At 40.4% G+C, this 21,984-nt stretch overlaps 1 protein-coding gene across 1 annotated transcript in view; it reads right to left on the bottom strand.

Annotated features, from left to right (window-relative positions):
* STAG1 (STAG1 cohesin complex component) overlaps positions 1-21,984 on the bottom strand; it is a 154,349-nt gene that overhangs the window by 2,339 nt on the left and 130,026 nt on the right. Inside the window, exons 24-32 of the mRNA XM_067302030.1 lie at positions 19,154-19,293; positions 17,194-17,295; positions 15,466-15,614; positions 12,214-12,342; positions 7,634-7,839; positions 6,066-6,237; positions 2,809-2,919; positions 1,733-1,847; positions 58-138 (exon numbers count right to left, since the gene is read on the bottom strand). Coding sequence (XP_067158131.1) covers positions 58-138; positions 1,733-1,847; positions 2,809-2,919; positions 6,066-6,237; positions 7,634-7,839; positions 12,214-12,342; positions 15,466-15,614; positions 17,194-17,295; positions 19,154-19,293 — 1,205 coding nt within the window. The remainder of the gene's footprint in view (positions 1-57; positions 139-1,732; positions 1,848-2,808; positions 2,920-6,065; positions 6,238-7,633; positions 7,840-12,213; positions 12,343-15,465; positions 15,615-17,193; positions 17,296-19,153; positions 19,294-21,984) is intronic.

The raw sequence follows: 21,984 nt of genomic DNA, 5'->3' as shown, positions 1-21,984 counted from the left end.
TAATAATAATGGAAAAGAACCTCAGATAAAGAGCAAGCAGGGCTAGTAAAGTCTTACTGAATCGTCCTCGATGATAGCTGCGGAGTCAAAGAAGTCTGGCCTCAGTTCAGCCCGTTCCCGTCGGTTTCTTGAAGGTGGCTAAAAAGACGAGTCAGCTATTTTAGTACAGCGCGTCAGCTAACCGGGGGGAAAGGATGCGTACGACTCTACGGCTAACGCACGCAAACCTGTTTCCCTCTTCCTTTACGAAGCAGCTTTGCATGGATTTCCATAAAAGCCCAGACACAGGAGAGCACTTCCTAAATTCAGCATTTATTTAGGGATGGGGTTAAAGCTGATGTATTCTCAAGAAATTTAAGTCTGGGCTTATAGCTAAGGACTTTCTTAAGGCCCTTGCTGACTTAAAGATGTTCTTCTTATATTAGAACTGTAGGCATAAAACTCTCTGCCTTATGCTTTTACATTTATGATGAAACTCCAGCTCTGACATGATCAAAAAAATGGATTAAAAAACACTTAAGATGTCATAATATTTCTCAGGCCTAAGCCCTTTGGATTGTCCTCCCCTAGGAACATTAGGGTAAATGTGAGTTTCACTGGCTTGATCCATTCCTTCATTTCCTACTCCTTGGATTACCAGTAAAAGAGGAATTTCACTTACTTGATAATCATTTGAATGCTAGTAATAATCTCAGTATTCAGCAGCAGCAACTGAATTATTGACTACATTTTCTTTCCAAGACATTATAGCCCAGTCCTACAATAACCTATGCCTTGTAGTTTGACTATGAAAGGAGAAATATGAAAGCATCAAAAAACCCAGCAACCTGATCCTCTTTCTCCTTTTACAAGAAAAATACTCACTCATTCAAACCAGAGAGGCTAGTAACATTATCATCTTTACAAAGGAAATCATGCCTGTAAGTAGTACATTACCATGAAAGGACTTGAGGACACCCTTCACCCCCCCTGCCCCACAACCCCAAGAGGAACCAGAAGCAACTCAGCTCGATCAGTCAGACTGCAGTGTGGCTGCACAAAGAGCTGTGCCAACAAAAGAGTAAACGATGGGTGTAACAGTGGCACAGGGAAGGAAACAACACCTGAAATGCCCTTAGATGTTACTGTTTCCAGACTCTTCAAAATGTCAAACCACAACCTGAAACAAACATTGTAACTGCATTTTAGAGAGTCCATTTGTACTTCCCTGATGGTGAGGATGCACCTTCATTTAATAGTCAATCAATATGATGAGCTGGTCTCACCACTATCCCCACCAACCCTCCTGCCCTCGCCTGGATTTAGCACTTGTCTGACTGCATGGTGAGTGAGATCAGCTACTTCTTCAGCGCTCACCTGAGAGGTCTGCACGATACACCTGATATAAATCATATAAATCATATAAATCATATCCTAACATTCGTATGTAGACAAGCTGCAGGTGCATAATAGTGCTTTAGGCATCAGGTATGTGTTACTGCCTGAGTCCGGAGTATTAGAGAGGAAGAGTGCTAAGCAATGCTTGTGTTTCTATGAAAAGAAAATCGATCGGGCATGGATTTGCATTTTTAGGCTCTAGGGAGCCTCTATTCCGATCATTTCCACTCTCTGATACTCAGACAACAGGAGGTCAGGCTCATAACTTTGGATATTTTTGTTTGCACTTCTAAAATTCCTTTTAAACTATCCTTCTCCATTTTAACCTTCTTATTAATTATCAAGATCTACTGACCAGATCAATGACCATTGTGTCCTCAAATTCTTCGTTCATATCCTCTAGCTGACCTCGTGAGGACATCATGACATCTTCAAAGATGGGCTCAGCGTCATCTTCCATTAGACCTCGTCTGATTAAATAGAGAGAGGAATAAAAGTCATCATCCAGGCATTTAAATCTCCCAGCCTTGAGCTTTGTCATTAAAAACAAAGCACAAATACTATCCCTTTACCTCTTCACCTAAAACCCTATGCTGAGAACAAAACCAAGGTACTTTCTGTAATATTAACTGGAATAAAATTTCATGTAAAAACAAACCTACCACTTGAAGGGGCTGAAGCAGGAAGTCCAGTGTAGTATCATAAACTAGTTAAATCTGTCCCTAACAAGAAAAGGGCAATAACCTTACTGCGTTTACTTGCCTTTTAATAAGCAGGGGGTCACACAGTTTGCCAAGGTCATTGGTAAGTCCCTAGGAATCCACCAATGACTCCAAGACCAGTTTCTAATGCTGTAAGGACTTAAGCTCACTACAGACTCTGGCCCCCATCCTGAAAAGTACTTATGTGCTGAAAGACTTGGCTGGATCAGCACCGGAGCGCAAAGCACCTCGTACAACGACGCTTCAGCGTTCACCCACGTGTTCCCTCCGTTAGCTGCCCAGTGGCACGCCTTGGCAAAGGGTGATGTGGATGAAAGAAGCTTACAGGGGTTCAAGGGAAAACTGGACAACTACTTGAAAGAGAAGTTCATTGAAAATTACTTAATAGACAAATCACAGTGCTTCAACAAAATCCCCTGAAATGAAAATAGTTGGAAGGCTGGGGAAGGATTAGAGGGGAGCGTACCATACATGTCTGCCCTGTTCACTAGGCACCTGCTTATGGTCCCTGCTGGAGACAGAACACTGGGCTAGAGGGCCACGTGGCCCAGGTCCATCCCAACATTACAAAGCTGTTACTCTGCCTTTATTAAGAAGAGTTAAATGTCACAGAAATTACTAGCAATTACCCCAAAAGGTATAATTTAAAACAAGGCGTTGTCAACTAAAACAGTTCTGATCTAGAGATGAGGATGCTCTGAACACTTACACTGCATGCCTTACACCAGTTCTCCCTTTCATGTAGTTCATTCCTGTCCTGTCCTTTCGATTTAAATCTTCTAGCTTCTGTTGGCCCAACCAAGATATCTGCATCTGGGGACTAACAAACATAAAGCAGCATTATCACTGAGAACACTAACAATTTTGAGTTGGCTACTTTGAGACAGTATCTCCTGAAGTTTTGTGTCTGGGCATGCTTCAGATTAAAATATTTAAATCACATCCATCACTGCACACGTCTTCTGGATTCCCTTCTGCAACTTGTCTCCTCTCACTGCATGTGCACAAAAAAATCCATTAAGTGTTGTAATAAAAATGGCTACATAACATGCTAACATTACTCATTCATTAATGTGGCATGCATCTGGAGTGGGAGCACTTTAAAAAAAATCATTTTATTAAATTCTACTTCACTGCCTCAGTTTAGGCAAAATATGAATATGAATAGATCCAAATTAATAACTGACATACATTTTAAAAGACATAAAAATGTCACATGAAGTGGAAAAACAAATTGCTTGTAAAAATACAGCCCTGATAAACTTTAGTGTCCAGTTAATTTATCCATACCTGAAAGGCTGGACTTTCAGTAACACCTAAATCCAAGAGCAGACAGCAATGCATTATGATGGGATTTGTATATTGCAGCACAAACAGAGATAACAGGAAAATAAGTGCAGATCTTCAAAAGCAACGCCAGTTTTTATTCCTTTTAGGTATCTCGGACCCTGGCAAGACTGATGTAATAAACTGGGGTAACCATACCGATGTGAAAACAACCAAACAGAATACTCTCCTGGACACGATTAACCCCATTTGTTCAGTAACTGACTGCTTTGTACTTATTTTTGACCCTCATTTTCAGCAGTACTCAACGCCTGGTGTTAGATACCTATACACAATTAAGCCTCTAGTTCTACGTGACTTTCAGTAGGACACTCAGGATCCTTGGCTCAAGGCACATGAGGACTGAGGGTCAGCATGATCCAGCTATAAAGTATCTTGGGGTTCACATGAGACAGTATGTGAAATGGGAAGCTAAGCTGACCTGTAGGAAATGTGTGGAAGAACAGTTAATTCTAGGCTGAAAGAACATGATTCTCCATTGTCAGTTCAGACGGTGAACTTGTATTGGGAATCCAGCTCTCCAAAAATAACAGAGAGGAGAGTGATGCTATCTGCCTTTGCTCAATACTTCTGTGCCTCCAGCATTCATCTGAGATAGCAGAAACAGGTTTAAACCCAGGATTAGAAGGGGAAGGAGTCTGGTTACACAAAGAATGGGAACCCAGTTCGCCCATATCTTAAGGCAGTGCCTGTTCATCAGGCTCAGGAGGAGTAATACTTTGGAATGGAAACTGTCCCACTTTCTGTAGCTACTTAGACGTTCACAGAGAGAGGCAGATTTAGCTTAGTGGTCAGCACACAGATGAGACAAGAGAGGGTCAGGAGCAAGGCTCTGCTTCAGCAGCTTTCTTTTGTTTTTAATGCAGACTAGAAAAACTTCAAGGAGAAACCAAGAGACACATGAGTCTTCCTTATAACCTAGCTGTTACGGCAACTTCTGGGAAGGCAGGAGAATGGGAGGCAAATCCTTGACCCCAGTAAGGCAGGTAAGAGACATGAACCCAGATCTCCCACACTGTAGATGTAAGAAAAAAAAAGATACCTTGAGATGGACATGAACTGGGGCTCATCCCCAGCTGTGCTTCGTACGTGGCCAGCAGGGATTATCTACCAGACTGAACTGCGTAGGTGACAAAATCCAAGCCCAGGCCTGCCTTGTGTTCGCACGGTTTACATGCCTTGGTCCTTCCAGACAGCAGCAGGTGGGAAAACTTGAGCCCATGCTAGGCCTTTGCACAGGAGCACACAAATCCCTGCTTGCAGTGTGGAGCAGCAAGGCCAGCCCTTCCATCCCGCCTCACACTGTCTTGCGGGGAGGTCACGTGGCAGGACTTATTTAGGGAAGAGCCAGATATTATGGGCTACAAAAATTAATGGGTATTTGTAGCCAGCTGAGCTGCAGGTTATCTCTTGTAGGAAGCACTGAGTCATGGATCGTATCAAGGTTTAATCTGTTGCACTGCTGATGCCTGTGCATACATGTTATACACACAAGCAAAGGAGAAGATGATGTTACCCTTCCGAAAGAGTACAATTCTTCAGAAGTTGCTCAGACTTTATGTGAGCCTGTGGTCACAAACTGGCAACCTTTAATAGCACCCAGTGGTATATGTATACCCAAGTCACCTGAGACTGGAGAACAGTTTTACTTTCCCACACAAAATGATCATTCTTAGTAATTATTTCTATTTAGAAAATACTATCATTAGAGAACTCAGGATGAAGCAGTAAAGTTGAGGATGGAGGAAGGTAAGTGCACATTCAGGAAGAACTGGGAAACTGGTACATGTGTATCAAGAAAAGCTCGATGGAAAAAAGCTTGGGGAAACCCAAGAGACACAACCTGGCTATTTCATACTATACTATGTCGGTAGAAACCTGATTCATCTGGCTAATGTACTCGGCCTTTTTTTATACAGATAAGCCAGAGCAGTAAATCTGGCTATAAAAGTTACAAAAACATGCTACAAAACAAACACTGTTATTCTGTATCTTAAAATAAATAGAAATAGCACATAATAGCATTCTCTGAAGACTTCTCTGTGTTCTTAAATGAACTACTGACAAATAATAACCAAAACTTTTTTCCCCTGAGTGGATTTAAATGGAGTTGATAAAATGGAGATGAGTGACCAAAAGTACATATAATTTAGGGCAAAATAAATTGCCTGTGGGCAATTACCCCCAGAAACAACAACTATTAACTCAGCAGCTAGAATAAGACTGAAGAGTTAACTTAAGAGAAATTGGTTAAGATATCTGAAAAATCTTAACTGTACTATGACATAGGGCAGAGGGAAAGAAAAGAGAACATCTAACAGGTCTTTAGAGAAACAGTTCAATCCACCGGGGGCCACAAACACTAGGAAGATTTAACCATAATCAGATGGTTATCCTATGAGATAATTTTAACTTAAGGAATTTCCGCCATGATTCCATTATGACATATTTATCCTGGGAATTTAAAATAATCAAAGTGCGGCCAAGCTACAAGCAAGGCATTTCCAGTTGTTTTTGCAAATAAACACTGCATATATGGAGCCACAGACCATCTGTATAACTAATGTGGGGCTCCTCTGCCTGGCTTACTACGTTTGATCCTGACATTGCAACACTTACTTGTGTAAAAAATCTTGTTCAGATCCCTGCTCGGACTCATGCTCCTGGATCTGCTCTCCCATTTGTCTAGTGTTCTCTCTCAAGACAGTTGAGGTGAGCTGTGGTGCTTGCAGTGTCCCTGGAGTATGTATGTTTTCATTCCTGTTCAGCCATGAGCCTTCTAGACTCTCATCTAGAAAAAAAAATATTTACCATTACTGATACAGTTCTGATAATACAGTGAATTTATGCAGTGCAGCAGTCATTTAGTCAACTCACTGAATGAATACCTCCCATTACTAATTTAGGCCTTCCATCTATTTACACGCTTCAGTACAGTTTATTTCAGTGGCAGCACCTTCTGTAAATTTATATTTTTACTAGTTTAGTATCTTATAAAACAAGTGTGAATTTAAGAGATCAACTAGATAAACACACAAGATGATCAACTTTTCAGGTCTAATTTAACTTTGTGTTCTTATGAGGAAGGATTACATTGTCTTACGCCAAAGACTTTCTGTTCAACTACCAGTTCTACCTAGCAATAACAACAATTTAAAGAGGAAATATTTAAGAAACAACAAAAATAACCATTACAAACAAATATTGTATTGCAGCACTGCCTAAACTGCCAGGTGCCCTGCACACATTTAACAAAGATGATTCCCATATAACGAGTTTACAATCTAAATGTAAGACAGTTAATCTCTTACGCATACAACAAGTCAAACACTAAGATGAGGGTAGAGGATAAAACTTAAAATCTGGTCAACACAGATCTTTAGAAACTTTAGTGAGAACCATTTAGATTATAGTGGGGACATTTGAGGTAAGAGGCGAGGTCTGGCTGCTGTGAACTATAAATAGTGATTTCAGCTTTACATCAAGGAAACTGGCATTAGATTCCTCACTGAGGAGTAATTATGGTAGATGCAGACACTGGAAAAATCCCTGAAGTTTAAAGATCCCACTTATTCCTACGGTGTACTGAAACAGTAAATATATATTCAGATAAAAATGCACTACTTCCTGCAATTTCACACAGATTAACCAGGCACGGATGCCATCATAGCCAAATTCTTGATAAACACTCCTGAAGTCATAGATAAACACTGTATATCAATACCATTTTGAATTTTAAAATGTGTCTTTTTAGTGTTCCTACAGAAATAGCGATCTATATCAGAATTTCCACTTTGGGTTTACTCAAACACCCTGTGACTGAACAACTGCTCCCGACTGAAACACGGGTAGAAAAACCGAAATCCATGACTCAGAAAGGTACAGAGCAAGTAACTCCACAATCATCTCCTGTCAGTAACTTAAGAATAACAGCTTTAAATAGTTCTGAATCTGCAAATCTCCATGCGTATACACAAGGATGGGGACTCGCCCTGTTACTTCCCGTAAAGAAGTGTTCAAGTTTGATAGGCATTTGTGGAACAGATGTGTCTTGTTTCTACTACATACAGAATATACCTTACCTTCCAGCATTAATTGATAAACCCTAAAGACTTCAAAGAAGGAAAGCAGTAAGGTATATCGAAAAAGAGAAACACCTTTCATAGACAACGTAAAGCCATACAAACCTTCCACTCTCTTTTTGTGGAGGGGTGGTCGTCCTTTCTTATTTCTCACCGAAGAGGCTTTGCTGCTACTGCTTCCGCTGTTAACAGACATTCTATCATCCTCGCCACCCGTAACTAGTGAGTTTCTATAGGAAATAAGTGGAAGCCACACGTCTTCTCTTCTTTCCATCATCTGCTCTGTCAGAAACTTCTCTAAGTAGGAGTGACTGAAAATAGAAGACAATGAGTACAGAGGTTCACAGCATATTGTTTCCTCTTTAATTAATCTGCAGAGCCTCTTCATATCCTTGGGAGCTTAAAAGAAATCCCACATGGTGTCTCCTTATTTTAATTTTACAACATATGTTGATAAGGCATCATACCTCTGACTGAATAAGAATATGTGTCATTCCTTCAAAGTAACATAGTTAATAGTAAGTTAATAGTAAAGGTTACTCACAGATAAACAATACAAAATGTTCTCTCTCTCAGCATCCTCCTCCCACATTTGCCTGCAGTTGTTCGCAGCACACTCTACTTGAATTCCTTTTCTATTTTGCATACCACGGAAGCCACTTCTATGTATTGCTACCATGTAAACAGACAGACTGAACTGGAACTACTATTATGGAAATGTAGGACATTCTTTGGCATCTTGGAACAAGAGGAGAATGGTTTCCTCAAATGCAAGCAGTTATTTTTCAGTGAAAAATTTGGAGATCTGTTCAGTTGCCGTGGAGAAGTCCAATGCACGCTTGTTAACTTATGGGAGAAACCAAACAACCTCCCTCTTGCATATGATCTGGAGGGCATTTGAGTTGTTTTCTTTTTTCATTGGTTATTTGATTATGCTATCAGAGGTAGTCCTCAAAATGAATATGAGAAGCCACATAAAAGTGATTCTAATGAGCGTTCTTCAAGCTTCAAAAGCGAGTGTCCAGAAGTTAGGCAAGACAACTAAGGATTCCCTTGCAGCATTTCTTCTGCTCCTTTCAGCCTTTAATCATGATTTTATTCAACGCCACATTGCCAGGTTGTCATCAATGGGAGTCAAAACCACGAACTCCGCATGGAAATGAACTCTACCTCTCCCTATCGCTCTGTTAACTCAAGGCAGGCTCAAACTTCTTATGCGGTCTAGGTGCAAGAATAGAATAAGAAGCCACACTATGGATGCCTGGGTAACAGTCACATCCAATTTTTCAGTGGGATTTTGTTTTGATTCGGTGAACAGGATGACTTTGCTCAGGAAACAACAGCTTTTCTGTCAATTGTTTTATTCAACATTGTGACTGCTGCTTCTTCCTTCTCTATCAAGTCTTTTCATGTATATACTGAGTAACATCCAAACTTTGCACTGAATGAGAAATTCTTGGTTTATTCCCTCTCTTCTACAGTGTCAAACATCACACCATTTGAGTGCATCATGAATTTAGAGAACTTATCTGCAGAATAGTCTTGGAAATTAAGAAGTATTCCTGCATTCAGCTTCTATTTCCAAAACCAGAGTGCACAGATTATTCCCAAATAATGAAGAAAGAAAAAAATACACCAACTGGAGGTTCCCTAATGACTAGATGCCAAACGTGAGACAACTTTTGCTCGACATTTTAGAGGAGTTGCATACTGGCAATTCCTATTAGCTTCAACTGGGATACAAACTCCAAACTTCTGAAAGTAAGAACACCATGCTGAGGCTCCATCTCCTCTGACTTCAGACATCCAATAATTAAAAAAGCTGTCTCTATCTGAGCGAAATAAGTGCCTCCAAAGGGCAATTCACCTCTACTGTCTTAGATGAATTCCTCTGGACTTCCCTGCCTGTATCTGTCCTGTGCATTTACAACTTGGTTAGTGCAAGCTTTTTCCTAGTAAGCATAAGTGTCTGGCACCCTAAATGCACCCTTTAAAATAAAGCCATAGATTTAAATAAATTCGTAAATGACTATCGTTAATTCTAGAGGTTACTCATCAAATGAGAAGTCACATAAATGAACAGGACAGGAAAACTAAATTAAACCAATGCTGCTGCCCTGCCCCAAACTGAAAATGTCTCCATTTTCCCTTTGAGTAAAGAAACAGCAGTAAACCAGAAAGGAAGTAGAAGCCCAGCAAGAACGGTACTTTGCACCGAGGGCAGATGACATATGCACACATATCAAGTAGATAATTCATATTTTTAAGGTAGGGAAGCCAAGCTGGAGGACTCTAGGAGACAGGCAGCTATGCTGATGAGTTATCCTGGAGCACTTCTGCCTCCAGACTAACAGGTCCAGTGCTGAGTGTAGGACAGCCATTCGGCAGAAGGAGATCGAGCCAGGGATGGAGGTAAATGATCCTGTACGCAGGGCTTCTCCACCAGATGGTGGTCATGCACCTTCTTGTTCAGAGGCCACCCCTTTGCAGGGAGGGGGAGAGGTCCCCGTGGATTGGAGGAGTCATGCTACCCAGAAGGGCAAATCAACTCTCCAGAGTATAGCTGAGTATGTAATGCCAGCGAAGCACTATGGGCAACGCACCCATTGCCTGATGGGTGCGAACTTGACAGAGCTCACAAGGGACCGAAGGCAGATATCTCCAACAGAAATCTTTACACATAAGCAAGTTATCTTGATTTTTTGCATAGTCAACACAGCTGGTGGAACCTAGCGCATGTCTGGACTCATCTTAAAGAAGTAATTTAGAATAGAACAGATAAATCATGCCATAAAGGGCCTATCCCATTTCACTGATCTTCAAATGCAGCTAAAGTAAATAGCTCAGATACAGAAGACTACAACAAAGACTGCTAAGATTAGGAGAAATGGATCCCACTGCAGGCATCTTTGGAGTCCTGAGAAAGGACACCGGTGAGTGAGGGGAGGAGGAGAGCCTTGGAGGAACAATTTTATATGGTAAGGTAGAAGGCGAGGTAAGGAATATTACCATGGAGAACAAGATCTCCATGGTAATATTCCCTGAAATACTGAATTTCATGCACTGGATCAGGTCAAATTAGGCTGTCAAGTAAACTGCGTAGAGAATGATATAACTCTGTTCAACATTGGAGAAACTTGTGGAATGGATGAAGACTGTACAGGAAGGATAAGCCCAATTAAATTAGATTAGAATTAGGATACTGACACTTAAACTACGAGGTACAGGAGAAGCTATGGTTCAGCTAGGAAGGTAGTTATAAAATCAGAGTATTCTTAAGTCCTGTCCTGAAGAACAGGACACAGGTTGGTAAAATTCGAGGATGCAAAAATGAAGAGCAGTCTGAAAAACTGAGTCCCATTCTAGCTAAACTGGATCAACAAATTCTCAAACTGGTTTAACCCTTTCTCTTATTGTTTAAGCTGAATTGGCAAATTATTGATACATGCTAAATCAATAAAAAAATAAATTGGCTTAGGTGTGTATACGTTAAAATTTATGCAAAGTTAACCAAGATGCATTTCTTAGAACAAACCTATAATATTCATAGTTGTTATTCCTAGAAAAGCCCTTTAAAACAAATGACTTCAGAGAAAAACTACAGAGAAGTCTAACAGGAGGAGTCAGCTGAGCTAGTTATAGCAGATATGCACGACTTTAACCCACCGTGGTCAGAAAAATCAACTGGAAGGATATCTATAACCCTAAATTGGAAAGTCTGGCTATTGCGTTTTTTAAATGATCATAAGTTTATTCAAACAGTTCAGTTCTACAAGGGGCACCCAGCTCTTGGATGGTGCTTGACTGCACGCCCCTTCGTTTTTCCCTTACTACTGCTACTACGCTATGGCCAAATCCTGGATGTTTACTACAGAAGGTACTAGAAATCTAGAGCTTCCTCTCCGCCGAGATGCTGACAGCACGTCTTTACTACTAACTTGTGTTTACCAATGCAGTTTTCTTTTTGCTGGTTCTCTTGATATCCACCGTTACCCCTTGATAGTCCATTCAAATGCTGCTCTTAAAATAGTATTTCTTGCTCTCTATTCAGATCTTAACGACAATGCCTCCAATTTATTTCATTTCCGTCTGCAGTCACTGCTTGCCACATCCAATTCAGGCTTCTTGTTTTAGCCTTTCAGGTCCCCACCACCCTGTTCTGTCCTTACCAACAACGGTGACATCTCTCATCCTGTCTCTCCATCCCACTGTGCCCATAACAGAAGCCTTGACAACTGTTTATTGCCCACTTTAACTCAACATATTAAAACAACCAACTTTTTTTTTTTTTTTTTTTTTTACATTTTATGTAAATATCTAACCCAAACAGATGTTAGTGCAATGTTTACAGGCCCATAGCAATTTCCTTTACAGCTAACATTTTATTCCTTTTTGGTAGTATGAAAAAAGATCTTTTTTATTTTCAGTGCCCCAAGGGAAATTTTAAAGAACATTGTTTTGTGAGGTCTCAAACTCACCTAATCTGTGGTTTTGATTCTCTTCCTCATTTGTTTTTATTACTTTAATATATAAAACAATGAATAACTATGTATGTAAAAAGTCTCACTGGGACTTTTATAACCCCTATTAGATTGTGAAAACTTCAAAGCAGGGAGCTCAGGCACACACTACACTGATTAACACAGCCCAGCAAAACCCACAGAAGAAAATAAGGTATTACTTACACAGTCTTTTTGTCCTGTCGCAAGAGTTTCGAAGAAAATTCACTAAGCACTTCAAGGAAAGCAAGGTTAGGAGGTGGATAGTCTTGTCCTTTTTGATTCTGATATTTGAAGGCGAACTCTATGCCATCTCTATGGTAAAGAAATATTAACATTTTCAGAGATTTGTAACAAAATTTAAAAAAATATCATCCCATCATCTCTAAACGCTGCCCAAAATCTGAACTGCGATAAAACTCTTTGTATCCCATCATTACTTTTATCTTTCATTAATAGCAAACAGCTGCTTTTGGATACAGGGAGAATCAAATGTTCCCTTGGACTTTTTCCTTGGAATTTGTAAGGACTGAATCATGAAGACAAGATGTTGCCAACCACATGTTTAGAAGGATCTAAACCACAAGCTAAGAAACTTGGCAGGTGCTGAAAGCCACTGCTTTATCAGGAATAACCGATTGGCTCGTTCTTGTTTCTGCATGAGGCAGAGGCTCCCAATGAGAATAATATATAAGATATAAAAAGATACAACTTAATTCATCAAGAGTCAGAAAAGGGAATTTTCTTACCAGTACATTCGTACATGCAACTCTGCCTTATTTTTGCTTTATCATTTGAGACTAGAGAGAAAAATTTACTTTCACACTACCCATAAAGGGCACACGCATGCCTTAACCTCTCTGTTGCTTGGCACAGGAAAGTGTCTGGCAGTGTTTTCATTTCCTCTCAGTCACAGAATCCTAGTTTGGAGGTAACCCAGGAAGGAGTGTGGGAGAGAGGAGAAGGAGAGTGCAGAATGGCTATAGATTTCAAAGAACTGTGGTTACTGCGAAACAACCTTTGCCTGGCAGTGCATCTCAGATGTCTTCACGCAAGCAGTAAGCACTCCAGCTAGAGATGTAACACCTAGGATGCCTATATTCCTCAGGAAGACAAAGCTCCATATGGCCTTTCAGCAGATGTCAGGAATGGAGACCTTTCCCAGGAACATCAGTAGAACAGCTTGAGTTCTGGTTCTCCTGGCAGAGGAATCCTCCAACGGAGCCATGTTATGGAAGGTCTCGACACAGCTGTTACTGAGCTAGACAGCCACAAAGCCCTACCAGCAACTGTGCTGCAGTGTCGATTGCAGAGAAGTAGATGCAAAGCCAACCTCGTCTGCACACTTCTTCTCATGGTCTGCTTGCCTTAAGGGTTGAATTGCTAGAACATATGTATTTATACTCTATGAGAAAAGCATTTACAAACAGCATAAAGGGCTCCCGAAGATGTACTTATCTAGCAAAACAGACAAGATTCTTGGCCTGGTGATTTTATCCATCTGTTTTCCCTTCTCTTCCTTTTTTACCCTCAGTTCCAATCACTGAACTATTTACTACAGCTAAAGGAACTTCTTTTCCCTCAGCGTGATATGGGTTCGCTGACTCTTCATCGGTATGCTATGGCATTCCCCTTGTATTCTGGAAGAGGAAATTTAGGCCAAGTGGCTAATGTGGCTGAAGCACGCTAAACAGCTGAGAAGTTCGCCAGACATTACTGCAGGAATTTGTTCCTGAAAGAATCCCAGGATATTCTGCAGGATGAGGTAAAGCTCTTTTCAACCTCTCTTCTGTTACCTATAGCAGGCTCTGGAAACAGGTGACAGGCAAGCATCTCTCGTGGAACTTACTGGTAGGGAGTTTTATCACAAAGAGAAACTAATGCCTCTCCATATAGCTGGTGTTGAAAGGAACTCAGGAACTTGCTACCTTGGTTCAGATGGAGGCAATGGCTTTGGCATTCAGCAACGTGTAGCTGAGATGATAGAGAATGAATACTTCTCCACCAGTTGCACCTCGGTGTGCTTTGTCCTCCTTATCTGAAGGGAAACTCAAGAGATACTGAAGAACTGACAACTGAGATCAGCTACTCTTAGTTCTCTTTCAGTGAGACAGAACAACTAGACTGACACCAGGGATATCTCCTTAACAGACTCTCGAACTTTCTCAGTACCTTGGGAAGTTATGGGGCAGGCAGGGCTGAGAGGGCTGAGACCAAGTCAGTCTACTGGAACATCCTTTCAGGATCTCTGTGTTTTTTCACTGGCGGTCTTCACTAGTGCTAATGACAGTACCAGTGACTGACGTCAATGTGGGAAGGAGCTGCCTCCTGACACTGAAAACTGGTTTTGAAAAAAATGGTGCAGATAGCCTCAGACCTGGGTGCTTAAAGAAGCAGCAAAAAATGATGGTGGAGACTGAGCATGACAGAAGATGTCTACCCGCTTATAGGTATCATGAAGATAAAGAATTGCGTCGGAAGTGACCAATGCAAAGGCAGTATAAAGACGGTGCTGCCTTCAATGCAAAACAGCAGTAAGATTAGCTTGAGATAAGAGGCAACGCATACTACTTTTTGGTCTAATATATGACACCTTTATTTTTTCCCCATCATGAGTATGGCACACACCATTTAACATCATGACCGGAACCATCAGATTTACCACTTTCATCTGTGTCATCTGGACTAAAGGAGTCACTGACAGCAGTAGTAAGATGTCATCTTCTATTTGGACAAGCACTAGGACTTCCTGAGAGAGTTGTCCAGATATCTGCTGAAAGCTTAACATGGGCAAGCAAAATCTGGTGTTTCAATCCAGATGTTGGAAGGAAGCATAAACTAGCAGGTAGTAAGCACGTGGTAATCACAAGCGTAAACTTGTGACATTCATTTCCAGAGATGACACTTTTTTCCTCGTCTCCTCTAACCTTCTTCTGCACCAGTTATGTTTTTTTACCTGGCCTAATTCCTTATATTAGTCTCAGCCTTTCAGATACTAAGTCCCAATCATGCTTTGCTCGTCTCAGTCTTAATGCTCTGAGACAGCAAGCTTGAATATTTTAACCTTTTTATGGCATGGGAAGGTCATCGTTTAAATTTAGCAGCATCTTTCTACATTTTCCTACACAGCAGGTGGAACAAGAGCTTCAATCCACTTCAAAAAAAGTAAATCTCCAAAATATTTCTCGAGAATTTTTTTTGTAAAATCCTTGGTGCCTACAGAATCCATAATGGTGTGGCACAAAGTACTATCCACACTTGTTAGATATAGTTCATGCAAATGTATAATACCAGTGGCATTGCTTTTTCTACACAAATTAGAAACAGAATGTAATTATTGCACGACCCAGTTAGATTACATACCTTTAGAAAAGGTATGCTGAGCAAAACTTTTAATTTGAAGGAGTATGAAAATCTAGTGTATTTACCACCACTCACTTGTGTAGTGTGGCCACAGCCTCTCTTGTCTTGATCTGATCCAAGCCAAAAGTAAGGGCAAACCGGCGGGCCAGTTCCTTAATTCCACTAACATGGGCAGATGTCCTGTCCAAATTGGGACCTTGTTCCTGCACAAGCTCATTAAACAGCTAAAGAAAGAATTCAGTTGTTAAAAGCTGTGAACTAGAAAACACTTTTCTTAAGAAAGACTTTTGCTCTTAACCTGTTAAGGCTAAGAGTGAACAGTACAATGACTTTTTCACACTGATATAATAGAGTTCACTTATATTCATGTTATGATCCACTTCAGCTCCCAAACTTTCTTCTTTGTAAACTGCTGTTTGCCAACTGTCCCCATCTTGTACTCATGCAGATGACAACTCTTAAACACAGCATTCTGCACTTACCTTTATTGATTTGCAATCTTCTTATTTCCCCAGTTCATCCAGATGATTCTGGATTCTCACCCTGCTTTCTAAAAGATCTGCATCACCTATCAGATCAGTATCGTCTATGAATTCGGGAAGCAAAATGTCTATTCCCATCATTCAAGGCAGTGAAAATACTAACAGTATTCTTGGGTAGACACCTTCAAAGCCTGCTTGGCAATACCCTTCCACTACAACAAAGACCTTCAGGTAACTACTCCGTAGCTTTCCAGTCAGTTCTGTATCTTCTTATGGTACTGCCATTTAGACCCCATTTTCCTGAACTTGCTTTTGAGAACATCACAGTAGATGGTGTCAACAACAATATTAAATCAAGTTGCATGAAATTTACTGTTTCTCCCCAGCCCACAAGTTCTGTTACCATATAATTAATGAAAGCAGCTGAATTTGACATGATTTCTCCTTGACAAATTCATACTGGCTGTTGCCTCTCACTTAGGCACTTGCAAACAGCTTTTCTAATTATTTGGTCTCCATGAAATGATACCAGGCAGACCCATCTATGGCTCCTAGCTTCTTCCTCTCTCCACTTTTTAAAGAGATGAGCTACTTTGATACTCTTCAATTCTTCAGGAATTTCATCTATTCTTCTCAAGTTTTCCACGGTATCAGCTTTGAGATTGCAACAGCAAATTCCTTTATACTCTGAAATGAGTTTCGTGAGGCCCAGCTGATTTGAAAATATCTAATTTATATAAGTAATTTCTCTGTGTAATGGATATAGCCCCCTACTTCAAGGGACTAAATGATATTTAGCGAGGCATACATGTTGTGATGCCAGCAGAACACGGATGGATTTCATCATCAAGCCAATAACTTATCATTGTTCTAAAGCAAATTGTTTGGGAAGAAACATGTTTAATAATGTTGGAAGACTTAAGCAACTTGCTCAGAGTTTGAAAAATCAATCAGTATTTAGACAAAATATGAAGCAGAAGATGCATTACATCCAGCAAATTATAAAGAGAAAAAAATCATCCTAATTCTTCTTGCTCACTAGGCACCAGTAAACAAACATTATGAACCAGCTTGGACCAAATTGCCTTCAAGGCTTTTCTCTCCCTTTCTTCCATTTTTATGTGACCAAAACTTTGCCTGGGTTGGCTTAGGGAGACAGAGATTGTAGAGAGAAATGAACGCTGACAGCCCAAATTGAGAAGCAAGATAAACTCTTAACAGAACTGCACTATTTTTCGCTTCACTGTAAAGGGCACCAGAGAGAAGTCATGCACAGAATATTTTGGAATGAGAGATTTGTAATAAAAATCAATATTCTTACCTGTTGCAAACTGAGAATGAGTGTCTTTGCACACTGGATTTTATCAATTTGCCTTGTTTTGCTCAAGGTTTCCTTAATGATATCTCCATAGTCATTGTAGTACTAGGAAAAAATGTGGGAAAAAACCTCTTTAAATCAAACCTCTTGTACAGTTTCTCACAGGTTTCCTGATAGAAAGATTATTTGTAATTCTTGTTTTGAAAAGGCAGCAGTTCCCCAGAAAAACAATCTGAAATCACATTTTCTCTGTGAGTGGGAGGCAGTGCTTCAGTATCAAAATTTAAACTGATCAATAGCCTGCATCCACCAGTGACCAGATCAGGAACTTCTTTATTTATTATCTTTTGAAACAAATATGTTGAAAAACAAACAAGATAGTATTTCATCTGCTAAACCAAACATTTGATGAAAGTGACTGGTGGTTGCAAATTCTAAGAAACAGTATCATATTAAACCAACAGAGCAATCTTAACAATTTAAGTGTAAGCAGACACTAACATGCAGATGTGAAGCTCCATATACAGCGCATGGCGAGTTAGATGGCTAAGAATGCAATTCATGGAAGCCAGAAAGCCGAGGAAGGAATTAATCCATAGAAAGTGCTCATTTTCTTTATGTTAGAAGAACAGTTGCTGAAAATCACAGCCTCTTGCACTGGCCATTTAGGTAGAAAAGCCTGAATAATCAAAACCTGCTTCGCTAAAACTTCCAGGATGAGAATCTCAAAAAAAAAAAAATCTTCCAACCAGTATTTTTTCAGCCTGATCCATCTTTCTGCATTTCCAATTCCCCCTTTTTTTCCCCCCTCTTAAAATATTGCTCCTGCCTTCTTTGGTACAGAGATCCTTCTAGTTTGTATTTTAATTTAAATTCAATTTCCCTCATTCTTCCCCAATTTCAAGAGCAAGAGGGAAAGAGAGAGAGGAAAAAAAAAAAGAGAAGACTGATGTAGAGCAGCAGGTAGGAGACTAACCTGGAGTTTGACAGCTTCAGCTTGAAACTCCTGCTCTGGGGAAAAGACCTAAGCAAGACTAACCCTGAACAGCCACCTGGCTGATGGCTAGGTTGGGCAATGGAGACATTATCGTGTTGCATGCTCCAAATGAACGGAGCAGGATTTGAAGTTAAATCCTTTACATTTCACAACAACATCCTGAACACTGGTCCATTGCAAAGGACCTTCTCTCCCCACTCTATCTTCAAGTTTTTCCTCCTCGACTGTCTCTTGTGATGACTAATCGCTTACAGAGAGACAGGCAGGTCTACACCCAGTGTTTTGATAGAAGCTGAAGAGCTTCAAGTAGCTTGACAGTGTCAGGAGGGCTAATGTGCATGTTCTCTGGCAGGTAAACCTGCAAAAACAGGGTTAAGCGGCAGCTAAGCATTGAGTCTGTCTGAATTTCATTGGGGCCTAAGTATTGTATGGAAGCGGCTAAAGTGGTGAGACATTCAGTTAACACATACCCACTTACAATGACAGCATATAGAGCTTTTTTACCACTTCCCTGTTTAAAATGTTCTTTTCCCACAGAAAAATTGACCTCCTTATTATGGCAAGTGCCAAAATTGGGAGATTGAACAAGGAAATATGTGACATACGACACCGAACAGATCACTGCTGTTGTGGATTCGAGAGGCAAATTTGAGCAGTAGGGTAAGAAATTCTCTTTAAATGTAAGGCGTTCTGAAAATATTTAGTACCCTGTAGGACCAACTTTTGGTGCTGCCTTTAATAGGGCACTCCTACTACATCGGAAGGGACATTCAGAGCTTAATGCATCTCAGTGACAGGTGTAATTTGAAAAAGAAAAATTATTACAAAAATCAAACCAGAAAAGGGTGGAAAAAGTTTTCAAAATTGTTCAACCTTGAACTACTGCATTTGGAGGAAGAGGAGCAGGTGACCTGACACTACAATTTCTGTGTTCAGTTAGGAGGAGGAGAACACACAGAGCTGTACCTTCATGTAGTGTTTGAAGATATCTGCTGCTGCATGCATATCCACAATGTCATAAATTATCAGCTTGCTAAAGGCAGCCAACAGGTTCCTTCTCTTATGTAAAGCTTCTATTTTGTTAGCTTCATCTTCTTCATCTCCCTCTGAAAGCAGGAACAACAATAAAAATGCTTATAAATATCTGCTATGTTCTAAAACAATATTACTTAAGTACAATAAAAGAGTAACTTTTAGAAAAATCCAGTTCTTCAAAATGAAGCAAAGGTTGTTGCAGGAGAAGCTAAAATGAGAGGTGATAATTCTTGCATCCTGCCTGTGTTAGAGAATTCAGGAAAGCTTCGGAAGGTGACGCACCATTGACCAAAGATGCTGTAGACCTGAATGGGTACTGAACATAATCCACATGGATATTAAATCACCTATTTTTTCTAACCTGAGAAAGGCCATAGTGAGGACTTGTTGAGTGCTTTTTGTTTAACCAGTGTAATCAAAGGATATTTGGAGATGCTTCTTTAACATGATGAAGCTACGGATATTTCATATAAGAAGAATTAGAAGCAGCAATACCCCTACCACATGCCTTGGATTTTCAGGCATGAAAACGCTGGCTCTAAAGCAGCAACAAACAGCAGGTGATAAAATTCAGTTGTAAGAAACGTTAACATTGAATGCTAATGTCATAAGCATTAAGTCCCCGTAAAATTCCCCACTCTGAATGAAAACTATATTCATAAAACCTAAAAAAAAATCATATAATAAAACCATATTCCACAACTTATGTAAGAAAATGAAACGAGCTAGAACAATTGCGGTGATAGCAAACATTTTGTGGTATTTAGAAGGGCTCATTCTTGAAAGGAATCCAAACGGTTTGAAGAAATACAGACCTGGGGGGTGGGGGTGGAAGGACATAGTGTCACTGATGATCTCTTACTGCTGTCTTACTACAGTCCCCACACACGCACAGCGTGTAAGTCATGTACTTGGTCAAGCTCTTAAGGGCAACCAAGCTGACTGCAGATACGTATGCATGTTTTAATCCCTAGATACTTTAGCCTACAGTACTGAAGTCCAATAGCATCCCCCACGTTTTGATTTCCTGTTACAGTTATTGATGTGTTTTGAATAACAATAGTCAAATGGTCAGATCAACTTCATGGACTCAAAGTAGCATTAAGGAATGGAGATTACATACAGAAAGAAATCCCTTCATCCATCCATATCTGGGACTCCATCTCTTGTCCAACAGTATTTAGGATTCAGAGACTGGATACCTCTGTACTTGCATTTAGGCATTTATAACACACGCCAACAGCACTGAGTTATTTAAAAACAAACCTAAATGACAAGTCTTCCTCTCCCCAACTGATAAACAAAAATATCAAGTTATCCACATGAGTACATAGAGATGGAGTCACCTCAGTCTCCTGTGTATGAAAGGAAGGGTGATCTGGTTCTGACTGAAAAGTTCTCTTATTCTAGCAGTGCTATGTTTTGGTCACATCCATATATGGGGCCTGAAAGCTGAAGGCAAAGGATACTTTTGGCCACGATCCCCACAGCTCCCAGAAAACATTACATAGGACCACAACGATCACATTGTAAAAAATGGTAAAGGCACCATGACAGCATCCACTTTAATGAGGTAGTGTAGTCTTTTTCAGAGAAAGAGGAGGAGGAGTTGATCTTGAGCACTGCTCCCAAAGGTCCTGGATTTAGGAAAGGACTTCTGAAGAGGGCATGCAATTAAGATGCTGTATGGATGGAGAAAAATACAGGAAGTGCAAGCAAAGCTGGTGGTGTTTCTAGGCCCACTGAATCCGTGCTGTGAAGAAAGTCCACAGCAAATGTCAGTTCCAAAGACTGACAGAGAACTCAGTGCATGACAAGCAGGACCAGAAACGCTGGAACCAAATGCCAGGATAACAAGCGATTTGTAGACCTACCCCTGGGAACCAGTCAATGACTGGTGAGGCCTCTTGCTCTCATGCTTCCTCACTGGCACTCGTTCTACATTCAGCTGATTGAAAGAAACCTTTTGGGATTTTTGAAAGTGCTAGATGAAAAGATGGTATTTTTATAATCAGCTCCAGAACTGAGCTCTTCCTCAGACTAAGTTCTAAACTGCACGCCCAAGCTCCTCTTCTCCAGAGCAGTCTCTGCGAGGAGCAGCCCTACCATTTGGCAACTCCAGAGCTGACGACAGATTTACCGACTTCGTCATATGGTGTCTCTACAAAGCCTTATCTGTGTTTTAGCTGAGGAGAGGAGGGAACTTGAAATACCATATGTCCTAGAACAAAGATACCCAAAGGACATACAGGAACTTAGCATGCTATGTGCTAGATTGGCCACAGCTTAAATACTAAAGTTGGAGGGAGGGATGCTGTAAGACTGACTTAATAATCATAAAGTTTTGCATTAAGAAAAATAAAATAAGAACGATTTCCCACTATGAACAAGGATTTCGGAGAATAACAAGAATCCTAGATGGCAAAGGATCTGCCCATGAGGAGAGACCAAGCCCTTGCTGCATAAGGCACACACACAGAAAAGTAACCTCAAAGAACTCTGCCAAAAAAAAAGGAATAAAGGTATACAAGAAGAAAAATAGAAATAAGAGAAAATCTCTCAGAGGACTTTTCATTAAAAAAAAAAAAAAAAAGCCTGAGGTAAATGGAAGTGTGGAGGCAAAAGGAGAAAAAGATGCTCCGTGTTAAGTTTAGAGGGGTCGTACCAGCTCAGAGCACGGGTGCACCCGGCCTCGTATCCCCTCTCAAACGGTGGCCACACAGAGATGCTTAGGAAACCGTAAGGAAGCAAGGAAGCATACG

Source organism: Apteryx mantelli, chromosome 9 (assembly GCF_036417845.1).
Source record: "Apteryx mantelli isolate bAptMan1 chromosome 9, bAptMan1.hap1, whole genome shotgun sequence".
In the NCBI taxonomy this organism is placed as follows: domain Eukaryota; kingdom Metazoa; phylum Chordata; class Aves; order Apterygiformes; family Apterygidae; genus Apteryx; species Apteryx mantelli.
This window is presented reverse-complemented; position numbering and strand designations above follow the sequence as displayed.